General features: G+C 50.1%; 3 protein-coding genes across 3 annotated transcripts; 1 reads left to right on the top strand and 2 right to left on the bottom strand.

Moving 5' to 3' along the window:
* Positions 1-83: 83 nt before the first annotated feature.
* Positions 84-13,733, top strand: BO85DRAFT_403133 (dynein heavy chain). The gene is made up of 3 exons (XM_025657211.1): positions 84-657; positions 728-13,032; positions 13,091-13,733. Exons 1-3 carry the CDS (start codon positions 375-377, stop codon positions 13,535-13,537), a joined length of 13,035 nt encoding a protein of 4,344 aa, XP_025513040.1. The 5' UTR covers positions 84-374; the 3' UTR covers positions 13,538-13,733.
* A 2,889-nt stretch (positions 13,734-16,622) lies between these two features.
* BO85DRAFT_93993 (histone H4) lies at positions 16,623-17,875 on the bottom strand. Its single transcript, XM_025665798.1, has 7 exons — positions 17,457-17,875; positions 17,383-17,398; positions 17,210-17,297; positions 17,099-17,158; positions 17,011-17,028; positions 16,933-16,953; positions 16,623-16,849 (listed from the first exon to the last, which is right to left on the bottom strand). Exons 1-7 carry the CDS (start codon positions 17,725-17,727, stop codon positions 16,820-16,822), a joined length of 504 nt encoding a protein of 167 aa, XP_025513041.1. The 5' UTR covers positions 17,728-17,875; the 3' UTR covers positions 16,623-16,819.
* On the bottom strand, positions 17,876-19,573 carry BO85DRAFT_93924 (survival factor 1 family protein). Its single transcript, XM_025665797.1, has 5 exons — positions 19,412-19,573; positions 19,114-19,329; positions 18,609-19,033; positions 18,176-18,552; positions 17,876-18,122 (listed from the first exon to the last, which is right to left on the bottom strand). Exons 1-5 carry the CDS (start codon positions 19,429-19,431, stop codon positions 18,024-18,026), a joined length of 1,137 nt encoding a protein of 378 aa, XP_025513042.1. The 5' UTR covers positions 19,432-19,573; the 3' UTR covers positions 17,876-18,023.
* Positions 19,574-19,890: the final 317 nt, after the last annotated feature.

The raw sequence follows: 19,890 nt of genomic DNA on the forward strand, positions 1-19,890 counted from the left end.
CCCCTGAAGTGTACCACTTTCTTCTGGGCCGTCGCTCGGGCTCGCTGCAGCATCCGCAGCAGCAGCAGAAAACACGCCTGCCGCGTCCCCCAACTGACCACCACTCAACTCGACTGGTGGAATAGACGACGACGGAGCTTTACTATGAACCTTTAGATTACTTTCTTTCTATCCTGTACAACTTTTGTTTTCTTCCGTTCTCTTCGTCCTCTTTCCCCATCCGTTGAACCTTCCCGGTTAATCCTCCCCATTCGAAGCCGACACCGCGCCCATTTCCCGTCAACATACAAACCAGCATTCTGTCGCAAATCCACGTCACAACCTTCGGTCGGCCTCTATGAGCTCTGCGAGCCGTCTTTCATAGAGTTACAACTATGGAGGTTGCTAATGCGGAAGTGTCAAATGGCGTCCCTGCGCCAGCGCAAACACCTTTGGTTGATTCAAATGCGGTGATCGAGTACCTGAGCGAAGTGCTGCGGGTGACTTTGGGGGCTCTGAGAAGTGAGCTTGAAAGCACCGGCAGTTTACTCTCCCCAGCAAGATACAACGAGACCGTGCAGCGGTGTACGCGATTTGCGTCGGAGTCGCAAGTTGCCCTCTATGTACAGAAGGATGTTGTGGCCTCTGAAGAAGCAAATGGAACGGAGACAGGTGAAGGTACGTTGCCTCCGCGCATACCCTGCTGCCAACTACAGCGTGCTAACAAAGAATCATCTCCTGTTTCCAGACCTGTCGTCCAAATACGTCTACAACCTTTCCGCCGAGATCTCGTCCTCCTCGACCACGGTCGCTACGGTAGTTTTCATTAAACGGCCCACCGCCATTGACCCATCACTCCCCATACCATCGCAGATCCAAGTCGTGAACTTCCCTGGTCCAGCGTCGCTCAGCAATGCCCAATCCCAGCAAGGAGCGTCTCAGTCGCCCTATGAAATTCTACACTTAATGGTGCACCACGGACTGAATGCCTACTTCGAAGCCAACACTCGGAGCCAAGAAGCAGCTGGTGGCGCAAAGCCCAGGACAGATACAGAGGCAAAGACCGGCGTGTCTAGTACGAAGAAGAAATTCGCGGAACTGGAACTTGGACTTCGGCATTTGCTGCAAAATGTTGAAATCCCGGCGTTGAACCTGCCACTGCATGAGGTGGTCCAGGCTGCCCTGGTCGATGCAGAAAAGCGCGGCGTCAAGCCTTCGGTTGAACTGATCGACCCTGCCATCTTGGAGAACAGTACGTTTGTCAATAGCATCCAGAACACCGTGAATGCCTGGATCCGCTCCATCCAGACGATTACCAAGATGTCCCGCGATGCCGAGAGCGACTCGGCCGCCCAAGAGATCAACTTCTGGCTATCCATGGAAACCGCACTTGAAGGAATCGAGAACCAGTTGCGGGGTGACGGAGTTCAGCTAACGATGGATATCCTCCGACATGCGAAGCGTTATCAGGCCACTCTTAGTTTCGTAGCCGACACAGGTCTTCGCGAAGCAACTGATCTTGTGCAGAAGTACAACCAGCTCATGCGGGATTTCCCGCTCGACGAACTTCTCTCGGCGACTACCCTGCAGAAGGTGCAAGAGTCTCTTAACTTGATCTTCAACCATCTCAACAAAAAGTTGAAGATCTGTCCCTACCCGATCAAGCGTGCTCTTGCTCTTGTGGAAGCCATCTCTGGGGACCTAGACAACCAGATTCACTCCTTGCTCCAGGGCCGGACCATTTTGCACTTGGACTACCGTGAGTTCCGTTCTCTTATGAAGACTGCTGGTGCGATTTGGCGGACTTGGGACGAAAACCTGAAGGAGTTCACCAATGTCGCTCGAGAGTCTACTAGACGCCGGAACGAGAAGTTCATCCCCATCAAGATCGCCGCGCGCCATGAGAAGACGCAGGAAAGATTGAAATATATCAACACATTCCGGGTCAACCATGAGCAGTTGCAGCGAACGATCGTCAACGTCCTTGGTCCGAAGACTTCGTCTGCGGGAGATACGGCTGCCGGAGCTGGTTCTGACGGGGCCGTTATCGTTGAGGAAATTGGCGACGTCGACGCAGTTGAAGAGGTGGCGCAAGCTTACGCCGCTCTGCGGAACGTGGATGTGCTCGATGTTTCTCCCGAAGGAACTCAGCAGTGGATCAAGGAGGAGATCGCGTACAATGAACGTACCTCCCGCGTTGAGAACTCAATCATTGCCCGTCTGCGTGATCGTCTTGCTACCGCAAAGAACGCAAACGAGATGTTCCGCGTCTTCTCAAAGTTCAACGCTCTTCTCGTCCGCCCAAAGATTCGCGGTGCAATCGGCGAGTACCAAACTCAGCTCATCGAGAATGTCAAGCAGGACATTTCTTCGCTGCATGAGCGGTTCAAGCAACAGTATGGCCACTCTGAAGCACATGCTATGGCGCAATTGCGAGATCTGCCCCCCGTGTCAGGCGCCATCGTCTGGGCACGCCAGATTGAGCATCAGTTGGATGGCTATATGGGCAAGGTAGCAAACGTGCTTGGAGAGGACTGGGCCTTGCATTCCGAAGGTCAGAAGCTTCTGGCCGAGAGCAATTTGTTCCGGAAGAAGTTGGATACTCGACCAGTCTTTGAATCGTGGCTGCATGACGTGCAGAGACGGCATATCACGATCTCGGGACGTCTTTTCAACATCATTCGTAACCGAGCCGCAGGAAACACGTTTGAGCTGACCGTCAATTTCGACGCGCAGATTATTGCTCTTTTCAAGGAGGTCAGAAACCTCATCTGGCTCAACTTCCAGGTACCTCATGCGGTGAGCAACATCTCGAAGGAAGCCAAGCGCGTGTATCCGTACGCCATTAGTTTGATGGAGAGCGTCAGAACCTTGCTCCAGACCAATCGCTCTATTGCGGCCATGACTGAAGTTGCGATTCTTCTGAACGGCTACGTCAATGACACCCAAAGTATGATCATAAAGGGTGTTCCCCTCCGTTGGGAATCGTTTGTGCATTCCTACGAACTTCATGTCAAGCAGTCAGCATTGGCTAATGGAGCCATTGACGCGGCCATCCCAACCAGGGGCGAGAGCAAGCATGTTCAATTCGTTCGGGAGTTCGCTGGGTCGGCATCTGTACTCCAGTCGAAGACAGCTGTTTTGGCTTCGATAAACGAAAGCATCCAGAAGGCAACCCATGAACTCAAGACTTGCCCTTACGAAGCGGCTGCATTTAGGCAGCGCCTGGACGCCATCCAAGTTGCCGTTGATAAGCTGAACCTCGAGAACTATGTTAACCTTGGTTATTGGGTGGCCAACTTGAACCAGAAGATCGAAGGCATCTTGCGCGAACGTCTTCATCGTGCTATTCGCGAGTGGATCAACTCCTTCCAGGAAGCAGCCCACGGCTCGCAGAGCCTTCAAACGTCCAGCGGAGTGCAGACAGGTGAAGGAGAGACGCTCTCGTACAACATCGAATTCCCAGAGCTCACCCACGAGATCTCCATGCGCAACCAGTTCCTCCATCTCGACCCACCGCTCCAATATGCTCGCGCGAGTTGGTTCGCGCACTTTGATAACTGGCTTGGTGTGATCTGCAACCTCGAGAAGATCAAATCATCTCGTTATCAAATCTCGATTGACGTACAGAAGGTCCAGTTGTCTGAAGCATGCTTCGCCACTCTCCCACAGCACTGTACCAACGAGTTGGGTCAAGTCTACAATGCAGTCGAATCGAGGTTGAGTGAAGTATCTGCATATGTTGACAAGTGGCTGCAGTTCCAGTCCCTTTGGGACTTGCAGTCCGAACAAGTCTATGACATTCTGGGTGACGATCTGTCTCAGTGGCTCCAGCTACTTCAGGAGATTCGCAAGAGCCGTGCTACGTTCGACACATCGGAAGTGAGCAAGTCGTTCGGGAATATCAAGATCGATTACGAGCAGGTTCAGACACGGGTTAATGCAAAGTATGACCAGTGGCAGCATGAGATCTTGCTGAGATTCGGCTCCAAGCTCGGTGGCCGGATGAGAGAGGTTCATTCTGAAATCGCCGCTGCCCGACGCGATCTTGAAGGCCAGACCCTGGAGGCTGCCTCCACGGCCCATGCGGTTTCATTCATCACGATTGTTCAGCAATGCAAGCGCAAGGCAAAGGTCTGGGAACCGGAGGTTGACCTTTTCCGGCAAGGCCAGGCCACACTCGCACGCCAACGCTATCAGTTCCCTAGTGATTGGCTTCACGTCGAAAACGTCGATGGTGAATGGGCCGCGCTGAACGAATTGCTTGCACGAAAGAGCAAGATCGTCCAGGACCAGACAGAAGGATTGCGCGCAAAGATCTCGGCAGAGGACAAGGTTATTAGCGACAAGATCACAGAAGTTATCAGCCAGTGGAACGAGGAAAAGCCCGTGTCTGGTACCATCCCCCCCGAAGAAGCATCTCGTACTTTGAGCATGTTCCAGTCTCGACTCGAATCTCTCCAATCCGAATATGAAATGGTCTCGAAGGCGAAAGAGGCTCTTGATCTCCCGGCCGGCGTTGAATCTTCTCTGCCTGCGATCCTGGAAGAGGTCCAGGATTTCATGTCTGTCTGGGCCGCTCTATCGACTATCTGGAAGAGCCTTAATGACCTTAGGGACATGCTTTGGACAAGCGTGCAACCGAGAAAGCTTCGTCAATCTATCGATGGCTTGATCAAGATGACCAAGGAAATGCCTAGTCGGATGCGCCAATACGCGGCCTTCGAACACATTCAGAATGTCCTGCGTCAGCTACTGAAGGTCAACCCCTTACTCTCTGACATGAAGTCTGAGGCTGTCCGTGAGAGACACTGGCAAAAGATCTACAAGGCCCTGAAGCCTGGCAAGCGATTCTCTCTCGTGTCGCTGACTCTCGGTGATGTGTGGGACCTCCAGCTCACTGCGAGCGAGGTTATTATACGCGATATCATCGCACAGGCGCAGGGTGAAATGGCACTGGAGGAGTTCTTGAAATCCGTGCGTGAGACATGGCAGAACTATTCACTGGACCTTATCAACTACCAGAACAAGTGCCGACTCATTCGCGGGTTCGACGATTTGTTCGCCAAGTGCAGTGAGAACCTGAACTCCCTTCAGGCGATGAAGCATTCTCCATACTACAAAGAGTTCGAGGAAGAAGCTACATCCTGGGAAGACAAGTTGAACAGAGTGCACGTTCTTTTCGATGTCTGGATCGATGTTCAGAGACAGTGGGTCTATCTTGAAGGTGTCTTCACTGGTAACGCGGACATCAAGCACCTTCTTCCCCTTGAGTCCAGTCGCTTCCAAAACATCAACTCCGAATTCTTCGCTGTAATGAAGAAGGTGTATAAGTCTCCCTTTGTACTGGATGTACTGGCTATCAATGGTGTACAGAAATCCTTGGAAAGATTGGCCGAGCTGCTGAACAAGATCCAGAAGGCGCTGGGTGAGTATCTTGAGCGTGAGCGTGTATCTTTCCCTCGCTTCTACTTTGTTGGTGATGAGGATCTTCTGGAAATCATCGGTAACTCCAACGACATCGTCCGGGTGGCGAAGCACTTCAAGAAGATGTTCGCTGGTCTGTCCGGTGTTCTCATGGATGACGACAACAACATCGTTGGCTTTACTTCGAAGGAAGGCGAAGAGGTCCGCTTGAAGAAGGAAGTCAATCTCGTCAAAACGCCCAGAATTAACGACTGGCTTACTGCTATTGAGACCAACATGAAGTTGACGCTGGCCGAGCTTCTTGCTGAAGCCGTGGAGCAGTTTGAGCCGCTTTACAACGCCTCAGAAGTTGACCAGACTGCTTTCAACGACTTCCTCGCCAACTACCCGGCGCAAATCGTTGTTCTTGCCAGTCAGGTTGTTTGGACCAGCGCTGTCCAGAGAAGCCTAGAGAACGGTGGCAGCACTCTTCAATCTTTGTTCGACGCCCAGGTTCGGATTCTGGAGCTGCTCGCTGCCACTGTCCTTGGTGAACTGGATGCAATCAGTCGAAAGAAGTGTGAGCACATGATCACCGAGTTCGTTCACCAGCGCGATGTTATTTCCAAACTTGTCACTGCGAACGCTACCACACCCATGCACTACCTCTGGCTCCTTCAGATGCGTTATGTTTACCAACCCGAAGGGGACTTCCTTCAGAGACTGTACGTTCATATGGCGAATGCGAAGTTGAACTATGGCTTTGAATACCTGGGAGTCCCGGAACGTCTTGTCCGCACGCCTCTCACGGATCGCTGTTTCTTGACACTTACCCAAGCTCTGTGCCAGAGACTTGGTGGTTCGCCTTATGGACCGGCTGGTACTGGTAAGACCGAGTCTGTTAAAGCGCTCGGTCTTCAATTGGGACGCTTCACTCTTGTCTTCTGTTGTGACGACACCTTCGATTTCCAGGCCATGGGCCGAATCTTCCTTGGTATCTGCCAAGTTGGTGCCTGGGGTTGTTTCGATGAGTTCAACCGTCTCGAGGAGAGAATCCTCTCTGCTGTTTCCCAACAAATCCAAAATATCCAAATTGGTCTCAAGAACGGTGAGACTGATGAAAAGGCTCAGATTGAACTGGTTGGCAGACGGTTGTCCGTGAACCCCAACACTGGTATTTTCATTACTATGAACCCTGGATATGCTGGACGGTCCAACCTCCCCGACAACTTGAAGAAACTGTTCAGGAGCGTTGCAATGTCTAAGCCCGACAAGGAGTTGATCACCGAAGTCATGCTCTTTTCTCAAGGTTTCAAGCAAGCCAAGCACTTGTCGAAGCAGACCGTGCCCTTCTTCGACCACTGCTCTACACAACTGTCGAAACAGGCACACTACGACTTTGGTCTTCGTGCTTTGAAAAGTGTTCTCGTGAGCTCCGGAGGACTCAAGCGTACTAGAATTGCCAGTTCCGAGGAGGACCTGGGACCTGATGAAGTCATCGAGCCCCAGATCATCGTTCAGAGTCTTCGGGAGACCATTGCTCCTAAGCTGGTTCGGGAAGATGTGGACAGGATGCTGGAGATTCAGAAGCAAGACTTCGCCGGTGTGGAGTACGTGCCAGCCAACTACGAGAGACTTACGGCGGCAATCCGCGACATCGCCAAGGAACAGCATTTTGTCGACAGCGAGATGTGGATCACCAAGGCTCTGCAGCTCTACCAAATCCAGAGCATCCATCATGGTGTTATGATGGTTGGAAAGTCCGGTGCCGGAAAGTCTGCTGCATGGAAGATACTTCTTCAGGCTCTGCAGCGTACCGAGGGCGTTGAAAGCGTTTCCCACATCATTGACTCCAAGGTCATGTCTAAGGAAGCTCTCTACGGTAGCCTGGACGCCACCACCAGAGAATGGACTGATGGTTTGTTCACCGGCATTCTGAGAAAGATCGTGGACAACCTCAGAGGCGAAGATTCCAAGCGGCACTGGATCGTTTTTGACGGTGATGTCGACCCAGAGTGGGTTGAAAACTTGAACAGTGTGCTTGATGATAACAAACTTTTGACACTTCCCAACGGTGAACGTCTGAATCTGCCGCCCAATGTTCGTATCATGTTCGAAGTCGAAACCCTAAAGTACGCTACTCTGGCCACGGTCAGTCGTTGTGGTATGGTCTGGTTTAATGACGATACTGTCACGCCTTCTATGATGATTTCGAACTACGTCGAGTCTCTCAGAACGCGGACTTTCGAAGACCTGGATGACGACAGTGCTCCCTCTGGTCAAGCTGCCATCAAGACTCAGGATGCCCAGGATATGCTGGCCACCATCCTGAAGCATTTGTTGCAGACCGAAGACCTCGTCCTGCAGGCCCTCGAGGAGGCCAAGAAGTACAACCATATTATGGAGTATACTTTCATTCGCGCCCTCAACACTTTGTTCAGTCTTCTGAACAAGGCCTGCCGCAATGTTCTCGAGTATAACATCCAACATGTCGACTTCCCCCTTGACTACGACCAGATCGAGGCTTATATCTCTAAGAAGCTTCTTCTTGCGCTGGTTTGGTCATTCACTGGTGACTGTCCCCTTGCGGATCGCCAGTCTTTCGGACAGTTCGTATCTGCATTGACTACTACCGATCTACCACCTGATGGTGCAGCATCTATCATTGACTTCGATATCACCCTGCCCAAGTGCGAATGGGTGAGCTGGCAGTCCCAGGTTCCTACTATCGAAATCAACACACACTCTATCACACAGACCGATGTGGTCATTCCTACTGTGGACACTGTTCGTCATGAAGATGTTCTGTACTCTTGGCTCGCCGAGCACAAGCCTTTACTGCTTTGCGGTCCTCCAGGTTCCGGTAAAACCATGACTCTGTTCGCTGCTCTCCGTAAGCTTCCGAACATGGAAGTAGTCGGCCTCAACTTCTCGAGTGCTACCACTCCTGACCTCCTGATCAAGACATTTGAACAGTACTGTGAATACAAGAAGACGCTGAATGGAGTCGTGATGTCCCCTAACCAGATTGGTCGCTGGTTGGTCATCTTCTGTGACGAGATCAACCTTCCAGCTCCTGACCGTTACGGAACCCAACGCGCAATCTCCTTCTTGAGACAACTGGTCGAGCAGAACGGCTTCTGGAGAACATCGGACAAGACCTGGGTTACCTTGGACCGCATTCAGTTCGTGGGCGCCTGTAACCCTCCTACCGATGCTGGACGTACAGCCATGGCAGAGAGATTCCTGCGCCATGCTCCTTTGGTCATGGTCGACTACCCAGGAGAGGTTTCGTTGAACCAGATTTACGGAACGTTCAACTCGGCCATTCTGAAGATCCTTCCTTTGTTGCGCGGATACTCTGAATCCCTTACTAAGGCCATGGTGCAATTCTATTTGGAGTCTCAAGCTAGGTTCACACCCAAGATTCAGCCTCATTATGTGTACTCGCCTCGTGAACTTACGAGATGGGTGCGTGGTGTGTATGAAGCTATCAAGCCCCTCGAGACTCTCTCTGTTGAAGGCCTGGTTCGCATCTGGGCGCACGAAGCTCTGCGACTGTTCCAGGATCGTCTGGTTACGGAAGACGAACGGAATTGGACCGCAGACGCTGTTCGGCGCATTGCCCTCGATAATTTCCCCACTATTGATGACCAGGAGGCTCTGAAGGGTCCAATCTTGTTCTCTAACTGGCTGTCTAAGAACTACGTGCCTGTTGAACAGGAGAGACTGCGTGATTTTGTCAAGGCTCGTCTGAAGACATTCTGTGACGAAGAGGTCGACGTTCCTCTCGTGCTGTTCAATGATGTCCTGGAGCATGCGTTGCGCATCGACCGTGTCTTCCGCCAGCCTCAGGGTCACCTCATTCTCATTGGAGTTAGTGGTAGTGGTAAGACAACGCTGTCTCGTTTCGTTGCTTGGATGAACGGTTTGAAGGTGTTCCAGATCAAGGTGCATGGTAAATATTCATCGGAAGACTTCGATGACGATCTGAGAACCGTACTTCGTCGCGCCGGTTGCAAGGGCGAAAAGATTTGTTTCATCATGGACGAATCGAACGTCCTCGATTCTGGTTTCCTGGAACGCATGAACACTCTGCTTGCAAACGCGGAGGTGCCTGGTCTGTTCGAAGGAGACGAATTCTCGTCTTTAATGACCGCTTGCAAGGAGGGAGCCCAACGCCAAGGTCTCCTTCTCGACACGCAAGAGGAACTCTACAAGTGGTTCACTTCCCAGATCGTCAAGAACCTGCATGTCGTGTTCACGATGAATCCCCCCGAGGAAGGCCTTTCTTCGAAGGCTGCAACCAGTCCTGCCCTGTTCAACAGATGTGTACTCAACTGGATGGGCGATTGGTCAGACCAGGCTCTCTTCCAAGTTGGCTCTGAACTCACGCAATCCGTCGACTTGGATAAGCCGAACTTTATTGCTCCTGACAGTATCCCCGTGGCCTACCGCGAGTTGAGCCTGCCAGCCTCTCATAGAGACACAGTCATCAACGCCATGGTTTACATCCATTACTCGCTGCAAAGATTCAACCAGCGTTTGCAGAAGCAACAAGGACGCACGACTTTCTTGACTCCGCGCCACTACCTCGATTTTGTTGCTCAGTACGTGAAGCTCTTCAACGAGAAGCGCGAAGACCTCGAGGAACAGCAGAGACACTTGAACGTTGGTCTCGAAAAACTGAGAGATACCGTCGATAAGGTCAGCGATCTTCGAGCCAGTCTTGCCCAGAAGAAGACGCAGCTGGAGAAGAAGGACACGGAAGCAAACGAGAAATTACAGAAGATGGTCGCAGACCAGCGAGAGGCGGAACAACGTAAAGCAGTTTCTCTCGAGGTTCAAGCTGCTTTGGAGAAACAGGAGGAGGAAGTGGCTTCCCGAAGGGAAGTTGTGCTCAGTGACCTTGCTAAAGCTGAGCCTGCCGTCATTGAGGCTCAGAAGAGTGTCAGCAACATTAAGCGCCAGCATCTTACTGAAGTCCGTTCCATGGGTAATCCTCCTGCTAGCGTTCGACTGGCACTTGAAGCCGTCTGCACCCTGCTTGGCCACAAGGTCGACAGCTGGAAGACGATCCAGGGTATTATAAGAAGAGATGACTTTATTGCTAGCATCGTCAACTACGACAACGAAAGACAGATGACTAGGAATCACAGGATCAAGATGCGGAACGAATTCCTTTCCAAGGAAGATTTCACCTATGAGAGAGTCAACAGGGCTAGTAAGGCTTGCGGTCCTTTGGTGCAATGGGTCGAAGCTCAGGTGAACTACTCCGAGATCTTGGACCGTGTTGGACCTCTGCGTGAAGAGGTTGATCAGCTCGAGGAACAAGCCCTGCAGACCAAGGCCGAGGCCCAAACCATTGAGAACACCATCAAGGGTCTTGAAGACAGTATCGCTACATACAAGGCTGAATATGCTGCGCTTATTAGCGAAACTCAAGCGATCAAGACGGAGATGTCCAGAGTGCAGTTCAAGGTTGATCGAAGTGTGCGCTTGCTCGACAGTTTGTCATCAGAGCGGACCCGTTGGGAGGAGGGAAGCAGGTCTTTTGAAACTCAAATCAGCACTCTTGTTGGAGATGTCCTCATCGCGGCAGCCTTCCTTGCTTATGCTGGTTTCTATGATCAACAGTTCCGTAAGGCCATGATTGATGAATGGGTCACTCACCTGACGCAAGCGGGCATCAACTTCAAGCCACACAACCCGATTACCGAGTACTTGTCCAATGCCGATGAACGTTTGGCTTGGCAGGACCACTCGCTGCCGGTTGATGACCTTTGCACCGAGAACGCCATCGTTCTGAAACGCTACAACCGGTACCCCTTGATCATCGATCCTTCGGGCCGTGTCACCGAGTTCTTGGAGAAGGAGAGCACCGACAGGAAGCTTACTGTTACTAGCTTCTTGGATGATTCGTTTGTCAAGCAACTGGAGAGTGCTCTGCGTTTCGGAAACCCCATCCTCATCCAGGATGCTGAGCATCTTGATCCTATTCTCAACCATGTTCTCAACAAGGAATACCAGAAGACGGGTGGCCGTGTTCTCATTCAACTTGGAAAGCAGGAGATCGATTTCTCGCCATCCTTCAAGCTCTTCCTGTCGACGAGAGATCCTTCTGCCACCTTCCCACCGGACGTATGCAGTCGCACAACCTTTGTCAACTTCACTGTCACGCAGAGCAGTTTGCAGACCCAGTCTCTCAACGAGGTCCTAAAGTTCGAGCGTCCAGATGTAGACGCGCGTCGTACCGACCTGGTCAAGTTGCAGGGCGAGTTCAAGATCCACCTGCGTCAGCTCGAGAAGCGACTCTTGCAAGCACTGAACGAGTCGCGCGGTAACATTCTTGACGATGACAATGTCATCGAGACCCTCGAGACTCTGAAGAAGGAGGCAGCAGAAATCTCCAAGAAGATGGTGGAAACCGAGGGAGTCATGACCGAAGTTGAAAATATCACGCTCAACTACAGCATCATTGCCCGTTCTTGCAGTGCTGTTTTCGCAGTCCTGGAGCAACTGCACCATGTCAACCATTTCTACCAGTTCTCCCTGCAGTTTTTTGTTGATATCTTCAACTCTGTTCTCTACCAGAACAAGCGCCTCGCGCAAGAAAAGGACCACGCTGCACGCGTGCAGATCATTCTTCGCGACCTCTTCGTGACAACTTACCAGCGTACTTCATTGGGACTGATCCAGAAGGACCGCATCACATTTGCTATGCTTCTTGCCCAAGCAGCCCCCTACCCTATGGACAAGAGGATCATCGATATGATCCTTGATGAGTCGATGGAGAGCGTGGACCTGTCAACTTCACCTGAACTCAAGGAGCAGGTCTTGAACAAGATTGCCAATATGTCGCTCTACAAGTCGATCTTCCCTACGATCACCACCGAGCAATGGGAGCAGTTCTTTAGCGATGAGCTCGCGGAGAACTCAATCCCTGTTGTCTGGGAAGAGACCACAGAGAACATTGACAGGCTGCTGCGCTCATTGTTGCTTGTGAAGCTCTGCAGAATGGACAGATTCGTGCCAACTGCGGAGCGCTTCATCGAGGCCGTCTTTGGCAGAGAACTCTTCGAGGGAAGCACCGACTTGAAGGATATTGTTAGCCAAGTCACAGCAACTACGCCAATCGCCCTCAGCTCCAGCCCTGGTTTCGACGCCAGTTACAAGGTCGATGCTCTTGTCGAGCGCATGAACGCAACCTGCGCCAACATCGCGATGGGTTCAAACGAAGGTCTTGAGAGTGCTGATAAGGCAATCAGCAATGCAGCTGCCGCAGGTAACTGGGTTCAAGTCAAGAACGTACACCTGGCGCCGTCATGGCTGCAAAGTTTGGAGAAGAGGCTCGAGTCACTCAAGCCTCACAAGGACTTCAGACTCTTCCTTTCGATGGAATCGAGTCCCAAGATCCCAGTCAACCTCCTTCGTGCTTCTCGCGTGCTCATGTACGAGCAGCCTGCTGGTGTGCGCGCCAACATGAAGGATTCTCTCTCCTCGTTGTCTACCCGGGCCTCCAAGGCACCGGTTGAAAAGGCTCGTGTTTACCTCCTTCTGTGCTTCTTGCATGCAGTGGTGCAGGAGCGACTCCGCTACGCCCCAAGCCTGGGCTGGAAGGGATTCTGGGAGTTTAACGACAGTGATGTAAGTCAACCAATCCAACCTCCTTTATCACAGCATCCCACTAACATAATTGCTTTAGTACGAATGCTCCGCCCACATCATCGACTACTGGGTTGACACCATCGCCCAAGGCCGATCCAATGTGGCTCCTCAGAAATTGCCCTGGGACATGATCCGCACTCTCGTGACCGAGACCTACGGCGGCAAGGTCGATGACTTCGCCGACTTTAAGCAGCTCGAGAGCCTGGTGACTAACCTTCTTACACCGGCCGCTTTCGAGGACGAGCACAAGATCGTCTCAGGTGTCGAGAATGACGACTGCCTTACCCTGCCTGGTGGAACAAGCATCCGGGACTTTGTCGAATGGGTCAACAAGCTACCGGAGCGTGAACCCCCGACGTACTTGGGTCTGCCGGCTAATGCGGAGAAATTGCTCCTGGTCGGACATGGTAATAAGATGATTTCGGATTTGTCTAGGGTGACGACGTTGTTGGATGAGGGAGAGCAGTTGATGATTGAGGCTTGATTTGAGGGGTGATAATAGAATTTTGGGGTTGTGTGACATCGCTTGTTTATCCTGTATCTGATAGATTTTACATTGCGTTCAATTTTAGATCGTTGGTCTACTCTATTTCATTTTACTTGTATGTTTTCTGCTACCATTTCTGGTGATGCCAATGCCATACGAAATGGATAGATGAGTGTCTTAAAGGTCAATCTTCATTTTGTTGCTAGCTTGCTAGATCTAAGATGGTCGGGTGGTTGCTTCCGGCAGAATAAGCGAGCAAGGTTCGCCCAAGTGTGTTGGTGCCGGCACCAACAACTTCCCCCTCGACGAACGGAGAACAAGAAAAGCAGTCCCATAGTGTTGTCGATGTTGACGTTTCGTTCGCCTTCAATGTGGGACGATACTGATTAACCAGATAACAATAAAGCAGAAACAAAGCTTATAGAACAAAGAAAGAGTCAATTCAAATTTAATTAAATAATCAGTAACTAGAAAACATACAGGCAGAATAAGTTAGAGATTATTGGGGTTGACCTCCTAGTCGATAGTGTTGACGAAACCCATGTCCTGAAAGGTAATATGGCGTAGGGTTCTTGAGTCATGCCAGCATTGCGTGAGATCTATGGTGCAACTTCAGTAATTTGTATAGCCCTTTGGGGATAAATAGGTCTTATGTGTTGCGATGCCAAGTCTGAATGAGTGAGTATTAGTATTTGGTTGTATAGATGCATAAATAGTAGAAGGCCGATGCTACCAAGATTTCCGCAAAATTGGAACATGCATCTTTTAGAAGTCAAATGCAATAAAATCGCGATAAATTTCCAAGCGAGGTATCTTCAATCCCCTGCAGATATGATATTCTATATTTCGTTTCGCCCCATGTAGGCAAATCCAGCATGGCGAACGCTCTGGTACAACCTGGGCCTCCTGCATGTACCTCAACCATCCAGGGTCGTATTCAGAGAGCGATATCTATATATGATATTGATAATTCTCTCTTTCTCCCAGTTGGCCTATCTGATATATTCAGCTATGGGCGACCCCCGCACATGGGGAATGCTTTACCCATGCTACCATCTCGGCCACCTCTTGTAGAGTGATATTCAGATAGTGTGAAATTCCTTCAGGACGATGTCTGTATATCTTAATGGATTCTTCGTACTCCTCATATTGATGAATATGCTGTAGGTCAGTAGCAATGATTCCTGCCCGATATGTGTTCTGAGAATTCCTAAGACATATACTATCATAATTTATGATCATCCCAAAGAATGCTGGCCTGCATCTAGCGTAAAGACTATTCATCTCTTCCCGGAACTCCGTAGATGTATCCATCTACCCTAAACCAGGAAGGGGTTTAGTGTGGCAGATTTGTCAATATGGTGCTTATAGTAGGCAGCGTGCTAGATCAATTCCTTAGCTAATATGGATAGGCTTCTGCATATAGGTTCTGTGATCTGCGACATTATTCAGTCGAATGCCGGGATATTACTGCATTCCGGCAACAACCTTGATGAAACTCACGAAGTTATCCAAGGCGAAAATCTAGCTGATATATCCAGTATCACCGGGCGGGGAATGCACATTCTTGTAAAATTGGCGCTCCTTGAGAGTTAAGTGGAGGAGGCCAGGGTGAGAGATTGCCTGGACTAGAAGAGTACGCCGAGCTGTAATGACATCTCTGATATCTCCATAGCACGCGATACTGGCACGCTGTCGAGTTCCCTGTGATCGATTCCTTTTTTTCTTCGGGGGGTGGGAGGGAGGGAGGATATCTGGGACCCATATATGGTTATCGTATTCATTTGAGACCAGTACAATTGTAGCAGCTACACGTAGTGTTTGTATGATGATTATGTTGATTGTTGCCCCTAACGGAGGTTGAGGGTTCCTCGAAGCTATACTAGAGATGATGGCCTAACCATACAAATAAGGAAGGGACAGAATTATGTGACAGCAATGAGATATTCTCCAAGGATAGCGAGCACCAAGCTCATCTTCTGGGATATCTCTTGCATCCCTGCCAGGTCATGACTTCTGGCTGTAGTATAGAACCATATTTACATATACTATGTTATATAGCTAGATTGATCCTTCTTGATAGTAGTAATAGTAGTAGTCTCCCCAGATACATAATAAGCTTCAAAGCTGGATATGGATATGGAGAAGGAGAAGCAAGACAGGTTGGGAGAAGATATTTATATTGCTGCTACAGACTACGATGCACTTTGAACACAGTGAAGAGGAGAATAGTACTGTGAAGTTTAGAGAATGAAAAGAATGCTACCTATTCACAAAACCTAATCCCAGCAGGGTTGTTGGGGAATAGAGATATCAGTATTATTGAATGAGGAATGGAGGTCTACTGCTAGTTCGTCTATGCATAATATTAAGCTTATCAGATCGTAGTTAATGGCATCGTGTTCGGTTTGTTTTTAGGCGGCTTGAAAGTTTATTTTAGATTGCTGTGGCGGGATGTTTGATATCGACAGATGGTAGTGTAGTATATTTGATGTATGTAGGTAGTTTGATGGAAGAGGGTTGTCTTCGCGGTCAGTTCATCTTTGGTGCCAAGTGGGAAGTGGTAAGATTGGAACTTGCTTTTACTACTATATATTTGACATTGATCGGATATATCTGTGTTCTAAAAATTGGAAAGCGGGGTATACATGGATAAACTGATGCTTTTGACCTTCCAGTCTGTGCTCATTAGACTACCTACCATCTTCGATGGACAGCCATTGAGACTCGCTTGCTCCTGTCCGACCCCTAAGGAAGTAGACTACGATAAGTGTCTTCATAACACCGCAATGGATAGGATACGCCATATAAGAAACATACTACTGGTACTATTCATCTTTCCATGGCAGGTCGTAATCCAGTCTCATTCAAATAACCCAACGTAAACCAGGTCGATTCTTTCTTCCGACGAACAACAAGATCAGAAATAGCAACAAAATGAAAACACCGAAAAGGTTCAACGATAATATGCTAAACTAGATAGTATGCCAACCGCCCGGAGTCATTGACATCATCACCAGAAGACAGCACCAGAATGCCGAGACATATCGGTATTTAAAAGTTGAAAGTTGACCTGGTTATCCTGCACTACTCTCTCGTATGGACCGACCGGATTGAAGCTGTACAAGGCACCTTTACCATCCTAGTTCAAGCCTGCTAGAATAGCATCCACTTGATAAACAAAGAAGCTTTTCGGGTGAAGGATCATTGATGAGCGTTGGGCACATGCTCTCACGAACATGGGAACTCCGCGTTGGTAGTTGTACATGAAGAGCGGTTCTAACCGAAGCCATAAAGCGTATGACCCATCTATTTCATTGGGTTTATGTTAGTATACGTCCATCTGACCAGACTGGAAATGGGGATAGATCCAAATAATTGGTTATACTTACACGGTTAAGAGCAAACACTACCTACGTCATCTTATGTCAGTACACGAACCTAGAATAGACACTATGGTGGGTGCTCACATCTTCGGTACGGACAACCTAGAAGCAGCGATGTCAGTCCATGTTCTTAAGGCCAGCTAATAAAGTAGAATATTCATCGAAAACATACCTTGCGTTCGTGGCCAGGAGTGGTAGATGATTCCATCACCAGAAGTATTTGCCGGATTATCTTGGACATTCAGCTGATAATTCCCGATATATACATATCAAATCCACGTACCTCAGTCAGTCGGTTCTTGACAGTCTTGCGGACTTCAGGATAGACATCAGCGCTAATGCGAATGACGCCACCGCGGCGGGCAAGACGACTATATTCAGTGATGAGTTACTGGTGTTATTCATGGTACACGTGCTGCTATCTTAGGAGACGCATGTTTGATTGAGTTTGCGTACCGGATCGAGGGGCGGGCTAGCCTTTGTTAGTGGGAGACTTGCAGTGTTGTTTGTATATTACTTTGTTAACTTACTAATTCCGTCTATGTTGTTCCGCAAAATCTTGCTGAAGTGGGATCCATTGTTAGTATCTTCTACTGAAGTAGGACAGCGTAACTCCGCAGAGGGATGATACCGAAATCGCTTCTTGGGCAGGAATCTTTTGCTCTTTCTATCGGTGACTAGTCTCGGATCCATGGTAACTAGATCTGTCAACGACTTGTAGAGGTGATTAGGAGACGAGTTGGTTGTAGAGTAACAGGATGATGAGATTTGGAGTTTGGAGGGCTTGATATACTGCATCATGAACTGAGTGAATGCACCGTGCAGTTGCCATGCGTGTTAGTGCTCGGTGCATGGTGCATGAAGCAAACAGGACCAAGGGGAATGTCATGGCAACAAGCGGGTCTGTGCAGTGAAGCATGAGGTTGAGGAAGACATGATTGAGTAACATTAGATATACCCTCTGGGAGGTTTATGAACTATTAGGGATGGATATTTGCGTAGCATAGCGTATAGGTAACGTCAACGGGAAAATATCAAACAACACTCAGAACGCCTTCGATGGGGTCCATAACCATGCCATATGCACCTGGATCGGTCTATGAGATGAACGTGGCCTCGGAGAACATGGTTCCCTCCTCGGTGACTTCGGAGTCGCCGACCTTGAGCTTCAGAGAGAGCTTCTCCTGAGGGCAGTACTAGGGTTGAAGTTAGTATGCTGCACCAGTGACATACGATTCAAAGCACATACCTGGAAGATGTATGGTCGCGTGCCGGCAACGCTACCAGCAATGGTCTTGATGAAGCCGGGCACTTCCGCCATCACGTCGATCCGGTCCAGTCGGTTGCCAAGAGCCCCGTCAAGCTCCGCATGGACTTCTTGTCCTTCCTTGGACTTGCCATCCCAGACCCACTTGATGGACTTGGGCTCGGGCCAGTCACTTTCAGCATCTTGCGATGAGTCGGTGTGGGTGGCGCTGTTGTTAATACCAGCATAAATGATCTCTCCATCCTTGACGATACCGCCGACGTTGACCGTTGTCGATCCGTACGACGGAGGGGTGGTGTATTCCATCATCATGGCGGAGTAGGTAGGGGTCTGGAAGTTGACAAAGTTCCACCGCGCAGCTATGCAAATGTCAGAAACTTCGCTCTTCGAGATGTCGGCTTGGAGAGAAGCTTACCCGCGTGGTGAGGCTTCATGCCCTGAAGGGCATGGATGAACATTCCCCGGCCCGTGAGGTCGTAGGTCTTCTCCTTAGTCGTGATGGTACCCTCAACGGCACATCGGGGCCAGAAGGCATGGCTCATCGAACCCCATGGGTTCTCGGGGTCCGTGCCGAAGTAGGACGTGCCGTCCTTGCCGATCATGAAACCAGGGGAAGAGCGCTTGAATGTCAGGTTCACCAGACTATCCTCGTTCACAGCGGACTTGATGGTGTAAGTATCGCCATCCTCGTTGAGTTGGACAGCGAGGTTGTCGGCACCAAAGGAGAGCATGCTTTCATCGAACATGAAGTTGGACAGGGGATCCGAGTGCCAGTTGTGGGGTCCATCGCCTTTGAGGTTGAAGATCTTCGATGTGAACTGAGCGGTGGTGTGGAGACCTCTGTGGGAGCACGAGCAGCATTAGAATAGAGACGAGAGTGAGGCGATGTTGAATTATCGGTAAGTCAAGGTACAACTCACACGATGTTGCTGTAGATCAGCTGAACCATCGCCAAGGTACCATCATCGGCCATGATGTAAAAGACCTTGTTTTCGACATTGGTGTACTGGTAAGCGCGCCAGCGCAGGTCATTCTTGCTGAGCTCGGTATAAGGAGTCTCTTGGGCCTGGCGGGCGACAGATTGAATGGCTTCAGGCCCATAGATGGGCTCCTGCGTTCCGGCAACGGAAGCGAGACTAGAGGCGGGGGATTTCAGTTAGCAAACAAAAAACATGTATATCAGCTGATTCAGCAGAGTGAAAAGAAGAGCAAGCATACGTTGACTTGAGCCAGTTCATTATGGGCGATATGTGAGGTGTCGTGAGGAATTACAACAAACAGAGGGAGGTTGTGAAAACAAGAGAATGGGAGATGTGAGGAAAGATGGAAATCAAATCGATAGCGCGCGGGGCCACAAGGGGGGTTCGGTCGATCGTTCTATAGTAGCTTCCGGTGGTCTGGACAAATGCTGGGACGAGCAGCTGGCGAGCGGGACAAGACGGGAAGAAGAGCCCAAAGTTCACTTGGGAGTCACAAACAATCACAGCTGGTTTTCTGCCAACAGCAAAGGTTCAATGGGGCATTAATCCAAACGAACTTCAGTGCAGCAGATGAGTGAGTTGGTGGCAGGTGAAGCGCTGACCGCCAACTGGGCGAGGAATCCGGATGACGTCCAGCACTCGAATTGCAGGCGGATTTCCTGTTTGGGCTTCGCTTGTGTCTTAAACGGAAAGTAACGCCGACCCCGCGGCGCCATC

This window comes from Aspergillus piperis, assembly GCF_003184755.1.
Source record: "Aspergillus piperis CBS 112811 unplaced genomic scaffold BO85scaffold_17, whole genome shotgun sequence".
NCBI lineage: Eukaryota > Fungi > Ascomycota > Eurotiomycetes > Eurotiales > Aspergillaceae > Aspergillus > Aspergillus piperis.

Excerpts from the sequence above, each read along its gene's own strand:
- BO85DRAFT_403133 (XM_025657211.1), top strand. The coding sequence starts at position 375 with ATGGAGGTTGCTAATGCGGAAGTGTCAAATGGCGTCCCTGCGCCAGCG. Across the intron at positions 658-727 it reads TGGAACGGAGACAGGTGAAG|ACCTGTCGTCCAAATACGTC; the intron begins GTACGTTGCCTC and ends TCCTGTTTCCAG. Across the intron at positions 13,033-13,090 it reads GGGAGTTTAACGACAGTGAT|TACGAATGCTCCGCCCACAT; the intron begins GTAAGTCAACCA and ends TAATTGCTTTAG.
- BO85DRAFT_93993 (XM_025665798.1), bottom strand. The coding sequence starts at position 17,727 with ATGATGCAGTATATCAAGCCCTCCAAACTCCAAATCTCATCATCCTGT. Across the intron at positions 17,159-17,209 it reads TCAAGAACCGACTGACTGAG|ATAATCCGGCAAATACTTCT; the intron begins GTACGTGGATTT and ends TGAATGTCCAAG. Across the intron at positions 16,850-16,932 it reads TAGTGTTTGCTCTTAACCGT|ATGGGTCATACGCTTTATGG; the intron begins GTAAGTATAACC and ends CCAATGAAATAG.
- BO85DRAFT_93924 (XM_025665797.1), bottom strand. The coding sequence starts at position 19,431 with ATGAACTGGCTCAAGTCAAC. Across the intron at positions 19,330-19,411 it reads ATGAACTGGCTCAAGTCAAC|TCTCGCTTCCGTTGCCGGAA; the intron begins GTATGCTTGCTC and ends CCCCGCCTCTAG. Across the intron at positions 19,034-19,113 it reads CTGATCTACAGCAACATCGT|AGGTCTCCACACCACCGCTC; the intron begins GTGAGTTGTACC and ends GTGCTCCCACAG.